The sequence below is a fragment of the Pseudophryne corroboree genome, chromosome 6 (genome assembly GCF_028390025.1).
Source record: "Pseudophryne corroboree isolate aPseCor3 chromosome 6, aPseCor3.hap2, whole genome shotgun sequence".
NCBI classification, from domain to species: Eukaryota; Metazoa; Chordata; class Amphibia; order Anura; family Myobatrachidae; genus Pseudophryne; species Pseudophryne corroboree.
The window spans coordinates 486,212,234-486,230,624 of record NC_086449.1 but is presented as its reverse complement, the minus strand read 5'-3'; the positions used below and the strand labels follow the sequence as shown (position 1 = coordinate 486,230,624).

Below are 18,391 nucleotides of genomic sequence, written 5' to 3'. Positions count from 1 at the left end.
CTTGAGGCCTAAATCCACCTCTGAGCGCGTGTGTGTGTGTGTGTGTGTGTGTGTGTGTGTGTGGGGGGGGGGGGGGGGGAAGGGGGGTGGAAAGACTAAAAGAAAACACTAAGAAATAAAAAGTTTAGCGTTATTAAACTAGCTTTAGTTTCAGCCAAATTTGTCATTTAAGTTACGGCCACAAACAAGGCCAAGCACCAACATTATATCACAATTTGTTTTTTATTCAGCCCTTTTCAAAGATAATCCAGAGCAATTTCATTGACATTAAACATATTTTGAACAGAAAAAAACAATAATAGTGAATATGAACATCAATTACACAGTAAATAGCGATCATTTAGACTAGTAACCACATTATTCATCTAATTATGAAAAAAAAACATACAGTAATAGTCAAAATCATTCTTTGTCACTTTGTATTGGATTTCGTTCATTTGAGAGTTGTGGCTTCAGTTTCTGCCAACGACAAGGAGGCCATACGATATGAGTGGCATGTGCATGCAGAAGTCCAAGAGAAACCTGTAAAACACAGAAAAGTAGTGTCAGTTATATATTTTATATATGTAATTTTAATGAATCATCTAAAAGAATGACAATAATAATAATACGACATTTTGTACTTTTTTTTTTAGTATTCAATCTCTAGCTTTTGCTTATCCAGAATGTCATAAGTGGGCAAGAAAAAATAATAGCGCAAAGTTAGTAAATAGAACGTCCATAGTAGCAGAATGTTTTTATTGTGTGGGTGTGAGAGACAGTGACCAGTCCAATTCTGTGATCATATTATATGTGAACTAGACAGTTCTATCATCTATGGAGGTTAATAAAAGCATCACAGAGTACTGGAATTCCCAACAGCAAAGAATAGTCATGTAAAGCAGCAATGAAACTGGTGCAGGAAAATAGAGGTATCGATTTATCCTCGAAGCCAGAGCACTAGGGCATTCAGAAGGCAAATCAAGTTGATGTCAGAATATACTGTAGCTATAGGACACAGATGATTGGGTGAGCAGGGGCCGGCTGGCCAGGGGGCAGGGTGCCATCTGCCCCCCAGGCCAGTGCAATTTTAGTGTTCCAGGGCTATTTTTGCATTGCATTCCCTGTGAAAAGCTGGGTTACTTGCTTGAGTCTGCCCCCCAGGCTGAAAGTTGCCAGCCAGCCCCTGTGGGTGAGACATATTTAGTTGTTTAGTTTAACAATTCTTCAAGCTACAGTATTTATGTCGCTTTCAGAATAGATCAAGCGGATGTAAATAACTCAGTTTTGCAGTAATCATTGGGGAACATCCATGGCATTATTAGGTACTGTAGGAGTGGGGATTGATTTGCCCAAAAATATTTAGACTGAATTTCTCTTTAAATATTTGTTGAATCGGTTTCTAAAATGCATTATCCAGTAAGAATTTACAGTAAGAACATATATGGCAGGATGATTGCATTCTGAAAGCGATGCGTCCCACCACTCAATGCAAGCAAAATGGCGTTTATGAACGCAGTATGCTTGAAGAAAATTAAAAGGACAGCTCTCCCAGTAAGAGCTGTTCTTTGCGATAGAAGAACTTCCAGGTTAAGGACCTGGCAGTCCTTTTGCGCGTGCGTTGACTGACACACACTCCATGGGGGCAATGCAAATAGAAGACCATAGGCTTCTATTGGATAACACCTAAAGATGGCATTGCACACCTGTTACGATCCTGTTGCTGTTGGTGCATGTCAGCTGTTGCATTTCCTTTATTTAGAATGTACCTGGTATAAGCTGACATTAGCAACTTGTCAGAATCTGCATTTTATTATGTGTTCCCTGTTTGTCTTTGGTCCTGTGTGTTCGTGCAGTGCTGCAGTTGTATTTAGTTTGCAATTAGTTTAAACACTCCCAGCCTGGCTTCCCTCATATGCCAGCCAGCCCAGCTCTCCAATGCCGGTTATATTACTAAGATGCTTTGGTCTGGAGAACATCAGATGCTTTGGTCAGGAGAACATCACCTGGATTAACCTGTTCCCTGAGTCTTTGCCTTGGAGGGATTCTGCTTGGTCTGTATTGAGTATCTCAGCTCTGTCTCCAGCTCTAAAATACAGTACTTAAATTATTCCTGCTCCCAGTTCCTTTGTCCTGATGAACTTTGTCCCTGCATTAGCATTCATCTGTGCATTATTGGTCCATACAAGTATTGCCTCAGTAATTTGATTCTGCCGGTTCCCAGCTTGAACTGTACAAACCACAATTCTTATGTGCTGGACTATATGTCATGAATTCTGTTTAAAGCTAATCAGTTTCATTCACTGTGGGTTCTGAGATTCTGAGATTACACGTCATTTCTATAAGCCTGGAGAAATACAATTTTCTCTTACGTCCTAGGGGATACTGGGAATCCATTTAGTACCATGGGGTATAGATGGGTCCACTTGGAGCCATGGGCACTATAGAAGTTTCATAACGTATGCTGGCTCCTCCCTCTATGCCCCTCCTACCAGACTCAGTTTAGAAGATGTGCCCGAAGGAGCCGGTCACATCTCTGGAAGCTCCTGAAGAGTTTTCTGCATTTATTTTTAAAGTTTGTTATTTTCAGGCAGGACTGGATGGTACCAGCCTGCCTACATCGTGGGACTTAGGTGGGGGGGAATGGACCAACCCCACTAAGGGTTAATGGTCCCATTCCCCGCTTACAGAATGCTAGCTCCTGAGGGAACTATTCGTAAGCCTCAGCACAGCGAGCGTACATTCCCACAGCATGCCACCACCGCTAACAGAGCCAGAAGAAAGAAGAGTGGTGAGAACTAAGCCGTTGTCCCAGTTAGCGGGTCGCCGGCCATTATGGCGGCATAAGGGTATGGAGACATATGGCTTCTACACGGGGTGGAATGAATCTCCAGCCTTAGTACACTGTAGTGTACACAGTACCCAGACTGGCAATACAGGCTTAAAAGGGGGCTTACTCCATTTTATGCACTCAGACAAATAAAGCCAGTATAAAGAAGAGCGGGAAGACTGCGTGCCATTGAAGGGGTGTGGCTTCACTATGAGTGGAAACAGGAGCTCACAGGTGCCATTTTACCCTACTGAAGTTACACAGATGCTGAATGCAGGGATGCGCAGCTCCTCCGTAGAGCCTCCAGATAACCTCAGCGGTACACGGGGGTCATAGCAGGGGAGAGCTATATACTAGTGCACTAAGTCCCTAATCTAGGCACTTAGTCTGTGACCCGGCTAAGCATGGCTTTAGCGGTAAGGGTGCCGTGTGCTGGTTCTATCCTCTCTCTGTGTCTCTCGAGATGTGCTCTTTATGGGTTAATTGTGCATTTAACCTTTTCCTGTGTGTGTGCTGTTACTGCTGCAGTATGTCAGGCAAAGAGTGTGTTTTATGTAAGGCACAGTGTTCCTACTCTCCAGGGGGTTCACTAGTGTGTAGTATCCCTTCTCAGGCTAGTGGGGCAGAGCCAGCATGGCTGGACTCCATTAGGGGGATGATCTCCACCATCTCTACTAAATTATCTCATAATGAGAAAGAGATGCAATACTTAAGACAGTCTATGGCTGATTTTATGCAAAAGGACTCAGTACTCAGACCAGTGTCTCAGTCCTCTAACATTTGCCTGCAAAAATGTACTTGGGCCCATATCCTGCATTCTGACTCTGATAATAAAGAGTCAGAAATGGAGGAAGGTGACATGGACATAGAGGTAGGGGAGGGTACTCTGTTGCAGGGTATAGAGGCTCTCATAGATTCTATCAGAAAGGTCCTAAATATTCCTGATAAGGTGACAGGGTGCAGCCTCCCTAAAGGATACAGCTGATCATAAGATTGAGATTACACTCAAATCTTTGTATACAGCTGCAGGGGTGGCCCAGAGACCCACTATAGCATGCGGGTGGATTACTAGAGCCATTGCTAAATGGTCTGGTAATTTAATTGAGGGGTTAGACACCTTACCTCAAGAGGAAATTGTGTTACTCCTGCAGCACATACAAGACTCTGCAAACTTTATGGTCGAAGCCATTAAAGAGATAGGTTTGCTTAATGCACATATTACAGCTATGGCAGTGTTGGCAAGCAGGGGATTATGGCTACATCAGTGGACTGCTGATGCAGACTCCAAAAAAGGTGTGGAAGGCCTGCTTTTCAAAGGTGAGGCCTTATTTGGTGATGAACTCAACAAGTGGATCTCACGAGCTACTGTGGGTAAGTCCACTTATCTAACTTCTGCAGCTCTGCCAGCCAGGAAGGCCTACTCAGGACACAACTTACAATCCTTTCGGACTGCCAAGTTTAGGGGCAAGGCCAGAGGTTCTTCTACCGTCGCCAGAGGTGTTAGATGTAAACCACGCAAACCAGCGACTGCTGGTTCACAGTAACAGAGCTCAGGCTCTGCCTCCTCAAAACTTTCCGCATTATGCTGGACCGCTATGCCTAGGAGACAGGCAGGTGGGAGGCCGGCTACAATTCTTCAGTCACACCTGGACAACTCTGTTTTAGCTGCTCTAGCATATTATCCTATCAAGCAATTCATTTGCCAGTAATTAAGGCAGGTGAATCTTAACACCACTGCATCCAAGCTCTGGAATGTGTCACATTCCAGAGCTTGGTACATATGCGGTAAGCAGACAAAACTCGGAAAATGCAATTTTTGGAGGTATGACCACAAATTAAGCATTGCTACATCCCACCAATAGTAAGATGTTAAATATGACTGCAGAACATAACATTATTATTATTGCATCACCACATTTCTCTGTAAATGTGATCTAACTTGCACACCTTCTACTGATAACTATTTAGCCAAATGTCAAGGCATTTAATAAAATTGTACTGAAAGATTTAAATATATATTATAAGCAAAGTAAAGGTCTGTTATTATTTGAAAGAACGCTATGCCTTTTGTAATTATTATACAGACTCTTCAAACTTGACCTATGCTTCAGAATACCTTTATAAAATATCTGTGTCACCTGCAGTTTGGCTTCACCAGTTTGACACAATGAATAAAATTGGAATTGTTCAACACATTATGTATAACTGTCAAAGTAAGACTTCCAGTATTTCTCAAGAATATATTGTACACTGGATATAAAAAAAATAATTGTTAAAACTAAAATCACAGCTACTGTAAAAATCAATTTATCGCACTGATAATATAATTAGTATAAAAAAAGTATTTTATTTTTAAGACTGATACTTTGAATCCTGATGAATTTGGTGGGAGACTGTCTAATAAAATAGCAGTGGGAATGATTTTCCCTGGAAACCAGGAAAACTGCCATATCCAGATCACTGTCTTCATTAGATAAAATTATAAAATTACCCACAAGGGCAAAATCTGTCCATATGTCTTGCAATCTGTCAATTTTCAGTAATTGTTTCTGGATTGACAAGTGTGGGACAATCTGTACAATATAAGCAAAGGTTGATAGCCAAATTAATCCATAATCCAAATGATTTTTGGTGGAACATTTTCATGTGATTGTATGATTAAATTCAATAATTGTAAGTTGGCCATGAACTATGCATACACCCTGTTCATGGTGGCTCAAATAAAAAGTATATTGTGCATAAAAGAATCAGATCCTCTTCTCATCCTATATATCCTCTTTAGGTGAACTTATTCGCTTTTCACTTTCAATATCATCTCTATGCTGATGACACTCAAATCTACATTTTGTCCCCTGACCTCTCCCCACTTGATTCTCTTGTTGTCTCTCTGCTATCTCTGTTTGGATGTCCAGGCACTTTCTTAAACTGAACATGTCCAAGACTGAGCTAATCTTCTTCCCACCCTCCCGCATAACTTCTCTTCCCACAATTTAACTATCCATTGATGGCACAACTATCTCCTCTAGCCCTCAAGTATGCTGTCTTGGAGACATCCTTGATTCCTCCCTCTCCTTCATAACAAATTCAGTACCTGTTCTTACTAAGGATACTACTATGACCCTCATCCACACTGTCATCTCCAGATTGGACTACTGTAATCTCCTCCTGTCTGGCCTCCCTGAAAAATACCTCTCTCCACTCTGATCTGTCCTCAATGCTGCTGCCCAGCTTATCTTCCTCTCCAAGCATATTACAATCACTTCCTCTCTCTTACAAGCCCTACACTGGCTCCCCTTCCTCTTCTGAATCCAATTTAAGCTTCTCACACTCAATTACAAAGCCCTTAACCATTCCTCTCTCTCATTTACATGTCTGACCTTATCTCCCCTTACACTCCCACCTGCCCTTTTTACTCAACAAATTTATGCCACCTCTCCTGCCAACTGATTACTTCCTCCTATTCCCGCATCCAAGATTTTGGCCATAGTGCTCCCTACCTCTGGAATTCTCTACCTCTACCTATCAGACCATCCAACTTAAATGGACTCTTAAGACCCACGTCTTCATCAAACCCAGCCATCTCTCATCCTATCTCTCTGCTATATGCTCACCTCAGGCCCATCTCTCATACCAACTCTCTGCTACATGACACACTTCTACCCATCTATGTCACCATGTCTGTCTGCACCTCCCCTTCAGGATGTGCTTTTCTCCCCTCATGTGCTTTTCCCTCTCTTAGACTATCTTCTACTCCAACAGCACCTAACTCTCAGTTTCTGCCATCCTGATGATTATTTAATTGTCCTGTCACCTGATGCTGAAATGTTAATATACTGTACCCAGGGCCGGCGCTACCATTAGGTAGCTTTAGGCAGCTGTCCCCCGCAACTCACAGCACCTTTTTTATTTTATGTTATATTTTTGCGGGTTACGGAGAGCAGGGGGGATTGAGGATTAGCGCCGGCAATTACAGAAGCTGCCCGCCCCTCACCAGCAGCAGCCGTCCACCCCTCTACCGCAGCAGCAGCCCACCCCCTCACCAGCAGCAGCGCCAGCTATGAACTTATGGAGCAGGGCAGCAGCAACAGGAGCAGTGCCTCCACGCCAGCAGAAACAGTGCTAACCAGGTTGGAACCATGAGCCTGTGGTGTGATGGTGGGGCACTCCAGAGTAGTGGCTGCCAGGAGTCACCCCGGGGAAATGGTAGTGACCAAAGTCTGCCCTGGATGGGGGAAGAGGGGGGTCGGATGTATGTATGGAGGCAGTGTATATATATATATATATATATATATATATACTGTATATGCCCATGTGTGTATATATATATATATATATATATATACATACATACATACATACATAGGCATTGTATGGTTGTATGTATGTATGTATGTATGTATGTATGGAGGCAGTGTATGCATGTATGGAGGCAATGTATGTATGTATGTATGTATGTATGTATGGAGGCAGTGTATGCATGTATGGAGGCAATGTATGTATGTATGTATGCATGAAGGCAGTGTATGTATGCATGGAGGCAGTGTATGTATGCATGGAGGCAGTGTATGTATGGATGTACTGTATGTATGGAGGCAGTGTATGGATATATGTATGGAGACAATGTATGTATGGAGGCAGTGTATGGGTGGGTGGATGTATGTATGAATGAGAGAGGCAGTGTATGGATGTATATACTGTATGTATGAAAGGGGCAGTGTATGTATGTATGTATGTATGTATGTATGTATGTATGAGAGACAGAATGAAATAGAAAGAGATAGGCAGCTGGGTAGGGTGCCAGGATCTGGGAAGTGGGTGCCCCTGAGTATACCCATCAAATAATTAAGGATGTCTTTGAGAGATACATCCTTGTTGTACTCAATGCAGTCAGACAGCTGGGAAATGTATAAGACACCGCCTTACAGTGTCTGAAAGCATCACTGCCCGGAGCCAGGAACTAGTACAGTGTAGTCACTAACTACCAAGGGCCACAGTGCTAGTAGCCTCCAAATATCCAGAGGCAGAAATTAGCACAGCACTGTACCCGTAATCACCATCCACCCAGCGCCAAGAATGAACATAGTGCCTGTAATCATGAACTACCCAGAATTATGAACTAACACAGTACTAGAGCCAGGAGGACCTACACATCCACTGACCTGTGGCCATGACGTAGCACAGTCACCAGCCAGCATCAGGCACTAACACATAGAGACTCAGAGGCGCATGCAATACACCACCTCTGCACTTTCACCTTACTGATTGGGGAAGTGGGTAATTGATGGTGTTGGGGGGCAGTAGCCAGAAGTTTTGCCTAGGGTGGGAAGAAACCTTGCACCAGCCCTGACTGTACCATGTATTTGTCCTACATTGTCTTATACTGTAAGTCGTTGTTTTCCTGCTTTGCTCATTTGTATATATACTTTGTTAGGCACTATGGAACCCTTGTGGCACCATATAAATACATCATAATAATAATAATAATAATAATATGGCACACTAAAAAAAAAATGCTGCCTTCAAACCTCTCCTGCAAAAAATGAAGTGACATTGGTAAAAAGCTCTGGACACTGCAAAACTTGTTTTCAATACATTCATTTCTAATCAGGTTTCTGACCCAAATGCCTTTATTTTTGTAAACATAATTTTTTTTTATTGAACAAGGATGGGGATACAGAAAAGAAAAACAGGGAGCAATGGGGGGGGGGGTGCAAAAACAGGAGGGGGACAAAGGAGAAAGGTCATCTAAAGGCATCAGAAAAACAATAAAACCAAAAATAACAACGTACGGTATGTAAAGATCAGAAATCTGGGGGTTCATTCAAATTGAAAGTGGGGCTTTGTGGAGTAGAATGTGCAGGGGGACACCCTTACCCTTCGTAGTATATATGTGCCATGGGAGCCACTTCATAATGGGAGAAGAGAGAGATGTAGAGTAAGGAACCTCTCAAGTCTCTATAATGAAATTAAATTGAGTTTTGGAGAGAGGGAGAAAGGGAGATTTCCAGCTATTAAAATGTGACCAAGGACATAACGGGCAGCTTTGGGAACAGCGGTTGGATACCAATGTAAAAGGGTTAAAGATGGGTCTAGGATTAAAATGAGGCGTAAAACACCATGTGCAAGAGTAAATACTTCCAACTAAAAGGGACATAAAACAGGGCAATCCCAAATAACATGGAAAATGGTACCGTCAGACGCCAACAAAATTTGGAAGTCAAAGGCCATATCTGTAATCCCTTATCTGTAATTTAGAGGGCGTCGTGTACAATCTATTAAAAAATGTACAATGAATTTTGGTATGATTGGTGCACTTAGATAAGGAAAAGAAGAATGGTGAATAGATTCCCACTGTTTAAGTGGGAAAGTCTGATGAAGTTTCTATTTTTATAATTGCTTTTATTATGTTTATTTAATAAATGTACATTTTTATATATAAACCGTTCAGAGATTTATTTTTTCATATAGTTCATAACAGCAAGCGCTGGTAAATTTCTGTTTACTCTGTTTGTGCCTTATTGCTGAGGACTTGTTTTCACATGACCTGTGTATCCAATCCTGGTTCAAAGCTCATTATTTAAACTCCTCGCCTGTACCTGCTTATTGCCAGTACAACTTGTCTACTCTAGTTCTTGGTAGCAGCTGTTCTCTGACTCCTGTGTACATCATCCAGCACTATGTACTCTGGCTAGCAGTGTGCTCTGTCTCTTGTTACTCACTGCCATCAGTCCTGTACTTAGGACTACTCCATTACAATCAGTGTGTTCAATCTCCAGTTAACCACTATATGTTCTGTACTCAGCGCTACTACATTTTCCAGCCTGCTTTACTATTGTGTACTGCCAGCTTCCATCTGCATTTACCAGCATCTGCTGCTAGCTACAATCTGAATTCACCATCAAGTGATACTAGGTACCATCTGCATTTACCATTGTGTGCTGCTAGTTACCATCTGCATTACGAATATGTGATGTCATCCATCTTAATCTGCATTCAAACTGCTTAAAAGCGTGCAGTATCCATTACAGCCTGCATACCGTCCTGTGTGTCATACCATCCTGCTGTCACACATGTGCAATTCCAGCTACAGTCCACAGCTACCGTACCACGTAGAGGTCTGTTATTGCTCAGCAATATTCATTTTACAAAGACAGTAGTTTCAACTTATAGTCTGATGTATATTTTATATTGTACGCATTGATCACAACATTTATTTGTGAACATTATTTGTAGTTTTTCCTAGAGGGTTTCACACAAAAAGATGCTTGGGGCAACTAACTTGTGCACAAGCCATGTAAAGCTGCCCATGAGAGAAGCAGCTGGTCCTGAGATCTGCGCCTGCAGCACTGAGTGTTTTTCGAGGTGTGCAATATATGACTGCACAAGGTCCAGCTCTCCCTATAATGAAAACACTAGCATCAGGTGTCCGCACATAGATAACTACATACAAAGTCCAGCGCAATGCAGCACTCCAAATGACTAGAGAGACTCACTCAGATCGGCATGTATAGGAACATATACATGCTGATCTGACTGCCTGATCTCCCTGTTTTAAATATACTTGTCTGGGTGCCAGTACAGCTTACAGCAATAAGGCAGCAGCTAGTAATATATATTTCTCCTATGTGCAGCACTCCAGCAACCACATGAATTTCAGGCAAACACCAGCTTACAATGTTTGTCAATGTTTCATGGTTTTTTTTTAATCTCCATAGTTCATAAACAGTCCCTAGAAGTATATTTCTAAAAAAAAAAAAAAATGCTATGTACTGACACAACCCAGTTTTATTACATGTATAAATTAACAAACTTAAAAATATTAAATTTAGTTGTACAGTTTTGGAATTTACACCAAATCAATGTGTATTAATGATATGCTTTACCTGATGAGTTAATTGATAGGATGTTGTATGCATGTCTTAAATTCAGTTATTTCAATTTTCTTTTACTGTACTTTGGCAAAACCACAATAGAACACTCTCTTTTGGAAATTACAACGTGGACATAGCTATCATTACTATTCGACATCACCCAAACATATCACAGCTGTGGTCATGTTCTGAATATTTTTTCTTGATAGCTGAAATGTTAGATATGCTGATGGAAAGGACCTGGATCGTGCCTAATGATTTGTTCAGTAATGTTTACATTTCAATCATGAAAGCAGAGTAGCAGAAACCAACTATTCGTGTTTAAATGGAAGAAAATATTTGCTATAAACTTTGAAAGTGGTTTTGTAAATAAAAATACTGAACTTTACAGACAAGATTGTCAAATATTTGTAAATACAAATGCACCTCATGACATTTCTATTAAAAGCAAAATTGCTCATGTACAGTATCTGAGAGAACAAGAAAGGGAGAGTAAAAATTTTCACCCAGATTTGATCAAATTCCATTTCAGTGAATAATTTATGCCCACTGGAGGTTCAATGCTAATTACATTGCATGGAATGCAAAGATGCTAATCTGCATACATTATCAAATGGCATGTTATCATTTCCTTATATAGAGAACATATGGAACATAATATATAGACCTTAAAAAAAAAAAACATTTCCCTATGACCACCTTCAGTTTTGTACCCTGAGTGGCTGCTCTTCTCGCATGGACCTAGTTATAACCCAGGTGCTTTCTGGGGATGACATTTAAGAAAAAGATAAACTCAAACACACTGTGCAAAATCAGCCTTGGTCTAACAAATTTGGACAACCATGCCTAGATTTCCACCAAGGAGCATGGGTGTGCAGAGCAAAATGAAAGCATTTGCAGTTGAACCAAAGTTTGCACAGACTGAAGAGACAAGGTGGGTGTAGCACTTCCTTACAAAATAGTTACAGTATGTCACCTTAAAAGCAATATTTCACTTTGTGGATAGAGATTATTACAATCAGATAAAGGGGAGGAAAGTGTTTATTGCTAGAGACATTTCTTGTTGTCCAGAGAGATGCACACTCACTTTAACTGTGCCAAATACCTTAAAACCAGCAATGGCTTAAAGTTGGTGGTTGGTTCTCATACTATACTTTCAATGTAATGCACTTTGCCCTTTCCATATGTCTTGCTGTAGAGAGGCACAGTTGTCTGAGCAATGTAATAAAATCCTTCACACGTTAATCTTATTTTAAAGACTATACCCATTCAGCTAAATTTCTAGACCACTGGTCCTCAAGGCACACTTAAGGGCCCTACACACTGGGCGATTTGAACGATGAACAATTTTTTAGAAATGAATTTTGCATACACAATGAACAGTTTGAACGATTTGACATTGCAAACATCAATATCGTCCAATTGGCTTGCAATGTTAAACGATGATCGACCAATGATAACCGACTATAGGGACGCGCACCGTTCATCGTCGGTGCCTCCACACTGAATTATGTGTTCATTTTTTAATTATTTCTTTCATGTCTTTCTAAAATGTCATCCAGTATGTAGTGCCCTTAACACTCCTGGTTTTAAAGATAGGCACGTTAAAGCATAAGTGATTTAATTAGTACCCCAGTCAGTTTAATTATACCATTTATGCACCAGCATGGATATCCTTAAAACCTGGACTGTCTGGGTGCCTCGAGTTTAGAATCATATAGAAGGCTAAACAATACAGTACTGAGAGCGCATTATTCTTCTTTAGCAAATGCTTCCCTAATTATTTGGTTATTACAGTAACATATACTCATGTATTTTGCAAGCTTGCAACAAGATTAATGACATGTCTAAAATACTAGTTAACATATAATTAATTTCCCCACAAAAAAATAAATTGGTTATATGTCAGTATCCGTATTTTTTACGCATTATTTATAGTGTTGCCAAAACAATTGCCATTTTTCATTGTTACCTGGGCAGAAACATCTTTCCTGTCCAGAAGCAGGGAGAGATACAGTATTCTGTTCGAAAGGGTACATTGCATTTTCAAGCAAACTACATAATATACTAACACATATTTGAAGGTATGCCTTACATACTTTTTTTTAACATAGCAGATAATGAGACACGTTGACAGAAATATATCTTTTGTTATGTGTCAATGTGATGGTGCCTTTAAATTAAGGATAAAATGAAATAAGATCTCAGACACAAATCCCATATTTCAGAGCTGTTTCCCCATTTTATTATCGACAAATACAATTGTGCCGCAGTTCTACTTAAAATACAATCTCAGTTAAAGAGGTATCCAAGTGCTCGTTTTCATCTTTATTCCTTCAGTTCAGCTCTGCTATTTTTTGTTAAAGCAAAGCTTCATTAATTGCAATTGATGGATTCATCCCTATAGTTTGATTTCTATGCCTGAACTTTTGTAGTTAATTCATTGAATCTCTTTCATAATCTCACTGAAGAAAAGACCATGACCAATTAAATTTTTATTTTATTTTGTCTTCTCAGGTCCTTCCTGCAGGCCACACACACATGAGATAAAATCTAGCTCAGCACAAAATTATATTTCCCTTCTTAAATAATTGCATCATTCACATTTGTGCATTAACAGTAGTGCCGGATTAAACCCTGTAGAGTCCCCTAGGCAGTCGAAGTCTCAGGGCCTCCCTTTGCAAATGATCTCCTAATACGTTTTTAATTATACACTGTAATGTGAATCTGATGGCTAAGGTGTATGTACTTTAAATTGTTAATGGGTACATTCAGGGCCAGTTCTAAACCTTGCGGTGCCCAGGGCAAATGCACTTTGGTGCTCTCCCCCCCATTTAAAACAGAAACAGTGCAATTCTTAGGGGCGTGGCTTCATGTGGAAAGGGCATGGCCAAAGAATAGTACCAATTCACATTACACTGCACAGTAGTGTCCATCAGTTATATTACACCACACAGTAGTACCCCTTATACACGACAGGCAGAGCCCCTTATACTCATTACGCCATATAGAGTCCCTTTTATACATTTTAAGCCAAGTAGAGCCCCTTACAGATGTAGCCACCTTTATCTTGACTGTTTCTCCGCCGAGACGGGCGTTTAGTCACGCTAAGGCGATAGCTGAGTTTAATCACAGGTAGGCGCGTTGAGGCGATCTAGATACTCATCATGCATTACACATCTCCACCACTGTGTGGCTAATGCTCCACTAATCCAGTACTTTCGATCGTACAGTATAGCGGCGGATTGATCTACAGCTCTGGCAATACTGTAGGCGTTACGTGAGGCGGTGGAAAAAGTATGGAGTACTGTATGTGTATGGAGACGCAACTACAGTAATTGTGTAAAAGGAAGAATGTACAGGACAATGTATAAACACCGTGCTTTTAAAATACATGAGCGTCTGGGAATGGAGGGCTACAGTAGCTAGCAGGAGGCGGTGGAAAATACCGTGCTTTACAAATGCGAGCGTCCGAGTCCTCTAAGGCATAAACCAACACCAATGGGGTGGGGGCCGGGCGCTGTTTGCAGTACTTTCACACATGAAATTGGGAGTCTCTCATGAGGCGTCGTGGGCTAGGGGTGAAGGCTCCCACCTCCCACGCTGGGGGTCCAGGGTTCGAGACGTGATGTGCCTTCTTTTTTTTTTTTTTTATTGTAATAATACACTGTATTATTTTATCTACATTGTAAGACAGTCAATGGAAAGGTGCACACAAGTTACATATAAATCAGAGTACATCTGCAGGAGCGATTCTTTACGCTAAATGCAACTAAACAGCGGGAATGAAATGAGGGTATTCTGACGCTACTAACTGAGCAAAACAGTACTGTAGCTCTTCAGCGTTTGTGTATTGCACATGACCTGAATTCCCTCCCTGTGCAGGCTCCCAGGGGGGAAGGGCGATGGGGGTAGGGGGAGACGATGGGAAATACTGTACTGTGCCTTTGAAATGCAATTACATGAGCGTCCGAGTCCACTACGGCATACTGTAAACCAACACCAATGGGAAGGAAATGCCAACCATTTTTTTATGTGTTCCCGTGACATTCATTTAAAAAATTTTTTTTTTCTCTCTAATACATCCAATGGAAGGATGCACACAGGTTTCACATAAATCAAAGTACATCTGCAGGAGCGATTCTTTACGCTAAATGCAACTGCACAACAGCAATGAGTAGAAATGAGTGTATTCTGACGCTACTAAGTGAGCAAAACAGTACTATACAGTAGATATTCGGCGTTTGTGTATTGCACATGACCTGAATTCCCTCCCTGTCTACTGCATGATCTGTGCAGGCTCCCAGGGGGGAAGGGCAATAGGCTAGCAGGAGGCGGTGGAAAATACCGTGCTTTACAAATGCGAGCGTCCGAGTCCTCTAAGGCATAAACCAACACCAATGGGGTGGGGGCCGGGCGCTGTTTGCAGTACTTTCACACATGAAATTGGGAGTCTCTCATGAGGCGTCGTGGGCTAGGGGTGAAGGCTCCCACCTCCCACGCTGGGGGTCCAGGGTTCGAGACGTGATGTGTCTTCTTTTTTTTTTTTTTTATTGTAATAATACACTGTATTATTTTATCTACATTGTAAGACAGTCAATGGAAAGGTGCACACAAGTTACATATAAATCAGAGTACATCTGCAGGAGCTATTCTTTACGCTAAATGCAACTAAACAGCGGGAATGAGTAGAAATGAGTGTATTCTGACGCTACTGTGAGCAAAACAGTACTATACAGTAGATATTCGGCGTTTGTGTATTGCACATGACCTGAATTCCCTCCCTGTCTACTGCATGATCTGTGCAGGCTCCCAGGGGGGAAGGGCAATAGGCTAGCAGGAGGCTACTGGGGACTCAGACTCATACAGTACTTGCATTTCAAAAGCACAGTATTTTCCACCGCCTCCCGCTTGCCCATCGCCCTTCCAACCTGGGATCCTGCACAGGTCATGCAGCAGACAGGGAGGGAGTTATTCACGTAAACTAGGGCAAAGCTGCAGGAGCAGTTGTACTGTTTAGGGTCTATGCACCATATGGTATACATACAATTCTATAGCAGGGCAGACTCAATTGAAATGGCTACCGTCTGTGTCTCCTCGCCCAATGGAGGCCCTCGGCTATGGAGCAAGTAACAGCACAGATTTGGTAGGTCACGGGGCAATGCTGAAGGAGCGTCAGAATCCCCTAGCTAAAATACACAGGGGTGATAGGGATAAGTGAGGTCTTTGCGCATAACGATACACCGCAAAGTTCCCCATGGTTTTGATTATGCCTTTTCTTTGAACACGGTATTTTCCACTGCCTCACCCTACCCCCATCCCACTTTCCCCTTCCCCCCCTGGGAGCCTGCAAAGTACATGCAGTAGACAGGGAGGGAGTTCCGATCAGGTTACAAGACATGTGCAACAGTATACTACTGTATGTAGGAAAATCCACCGCCCACTCTGATTTATGTGAAACCTGTGTGCACCCTTCCATTGAATGTATAACAAAGAAAAATAATGATAATAAAGTGAATGTTACAGGAACACATTAAAAAAAGGTTGGCACTTCCTTCCCATTGGTGTTGGTTTATGCCTTAGGGGACTCGGACGTTAATACTTGTATTTCAAAAGCACAGTGTTTTCCACCGCCTCTCCCTACCCCCATCGCCCTTCCCCCCTGGGAGCCTGCACAGGTCATGCAGTGGACAGGGAGGGAGTTCAGGTCAGGTACAATACACAAATGCTGACGATCTACAGTACTGTGTTGCTCAGTTAGTTGCGTTGGAATACACTAATTTATACTCATTACCGCTGTGTATTTGTATATAGCGGAATGAATCGCTGCTGCAGATTTACTTTGATTTATGTGAAACCTGTGTGCACCCTTTCATTGAATGTACAACAAAGAAAAAAAATAATAAAGTGAATGTCACGGGAACATAGAAAAAAAAAGGTTGGCACTTTGTGACTCTCAGCATGGGAGGTGGGAGCCTTCATCACTAGGTTGGTATGGAAGGGGAGACAATTAGCTACCGGAGGGTACCAACCCCAAGTTTCTGTGACCCCCACAAGGCTCATGGCAAGCGTCGGAACCTATGGTGGGTCTGAATTAACGGTCCCATTATAGTCTATGGGAAAATGGGTCCACTTTGCGTACTGATATCTCTGGTTCTGGGTGTCCCAGAGACTCAGGACTGGTACCATACAAAAGAGGAGACTCTTGGCTTTCGGGGCAGACCAACCACTAGTTTATGTGACACTGGAAAAGGAAACGGGAAGCAACCGTGTTTCGGGTCCCCTCCAGTTGTCCGCCTAGCTTGCACAGGATACAGGGTTTCTGGCTAGATAGGAAATACTGTACAGAAATGCTAAGCATGGTAATTTGACATCCAGGAACATAGGGAGGAGTTTTTATCTCACTCCATTATACTTAGAAAAATTACACTTGCCACTGTATGTTACAAGCTGTTTGTGCTAATTAGTACACTAGTAGAACATACTGTACAGAGATACTAAGGACAGTGATTTGGCATCCACGAACTTAGGGAGGAGCTTTTATCTCTCTCCATTGTAATCTTTCTAAGTATAATGGAGAGAGATAAAAGCTCCTCCCTAAATTCCTGGGTGCCAAATAACCGTCTTTAGTATCTCTGTATAGTATTTTCAATTAGGGTACTAATTAGCACGGACAGCTTGTAAAGTACAGCGGCAAGTTTAATCTTTCTATGTAAAATGGAGAGAGATAAAAGCTCCTCTGGAAGTTCCCAGATGCCAAATCACCATTCTTAGTATCTCTGTACAGTATGTGCTACTAGTATACTAATTAGCACGAACAGCTTTTAACTGGATGCCAAATCACCATACTTCGTATCTCTGTACAGTATGTTCTATTAGGGTACTAATTAGCACGAACAGCTTGTAACGTACAGCGGCAAGTTTAATCTTTCTATGTATAATGGAGAGAGATAAAAGCTCCTCAATAAGTTCCTGGATACAAAATCACCATACTTAGTATCTCTGTACAGTATGTTCTATTAGGGTACCAATTAGCTGTTTGTGCTAATTAGTACCCTAATAGAAAATACTATGCAGAGATACTAAGGATGGTGATTTATCAACCAGGAACTTAGGGAGGAGCTTTTATCTCTCTATATTATACATAGTAAGATTAAAATTGCCACTGTACGTTACAAGCTGTTTGTGCTAATTAGTACCCTAATAGAAAATACTATGCAAAGATACTAAGGATGGTGATTTGGCAACCAGGAACTTAGGGAGAAGCTTTTATCTCTCTATATTATACATAAAAGGTTTAAAATTGCCACTGTACGTTACAAGCTGTTCGTGCTAATTAGTACACTAGTAGAACATACTGTACAGAGATACTAAGTACAGTGATTTGGCATCTATGAACTTAGGGAGGAGCTTTAATCTCTCCATTGTAATCTATCTAAATATAATGGAGAGAGATAAAAGCTCCTCCCTAAATTCCTGGATGCCAAATTGCTGTCCAGAGTATCGCTGTACTCTATGTTCTACTAGTGTACTAAATAGCACGAACAGCTTGTAACGTACAGTGGCAAGATTAATCTTTCTATGTATAATGGAGAGAGATAAAAGCTCCTCAGTAAGTTCCTGGATGCCACATCACTATACTTAGTATCTCTGTACAGTATTTTCTATTAGGGTACTAATTAGCTGTTCGTGCTAATTAGTACCCTAATAG

At 41.4% G+C, this 18,391-nt stretch overlaps 1 protein-coding gene across 3 annotated transcripts in view; it reads right to left on the bottom strand.

Moving 5' to 3' along the window:
- Nucleotides 1–211: 211 nt before the first annotated feature.
- The window catches only part of IMMP2L (inner mitochondrial membrane peptidase subunit 2), a 1,700,471-nt gene continuing 1,682,291 nt past the window's right edge, over nt 212–18,391 (bottom strand). The window contains exon 5 of one of the 3 annotated variants that reach the window (XM_063927289.1): nt 212–522. In XM_063927289.1, coding sequence (XP_063783359.1) covers nt 453–522 — 70 coding nt within the window. In that variant the 3' untranslated portion in view covers nt 212–452. The remainder of the gene's footprint in view (nt 523–18,391) is intronic. The other 2 variants (XM_063927288.1, XM_063927287.1) reach the window with 2 other exon arrangements.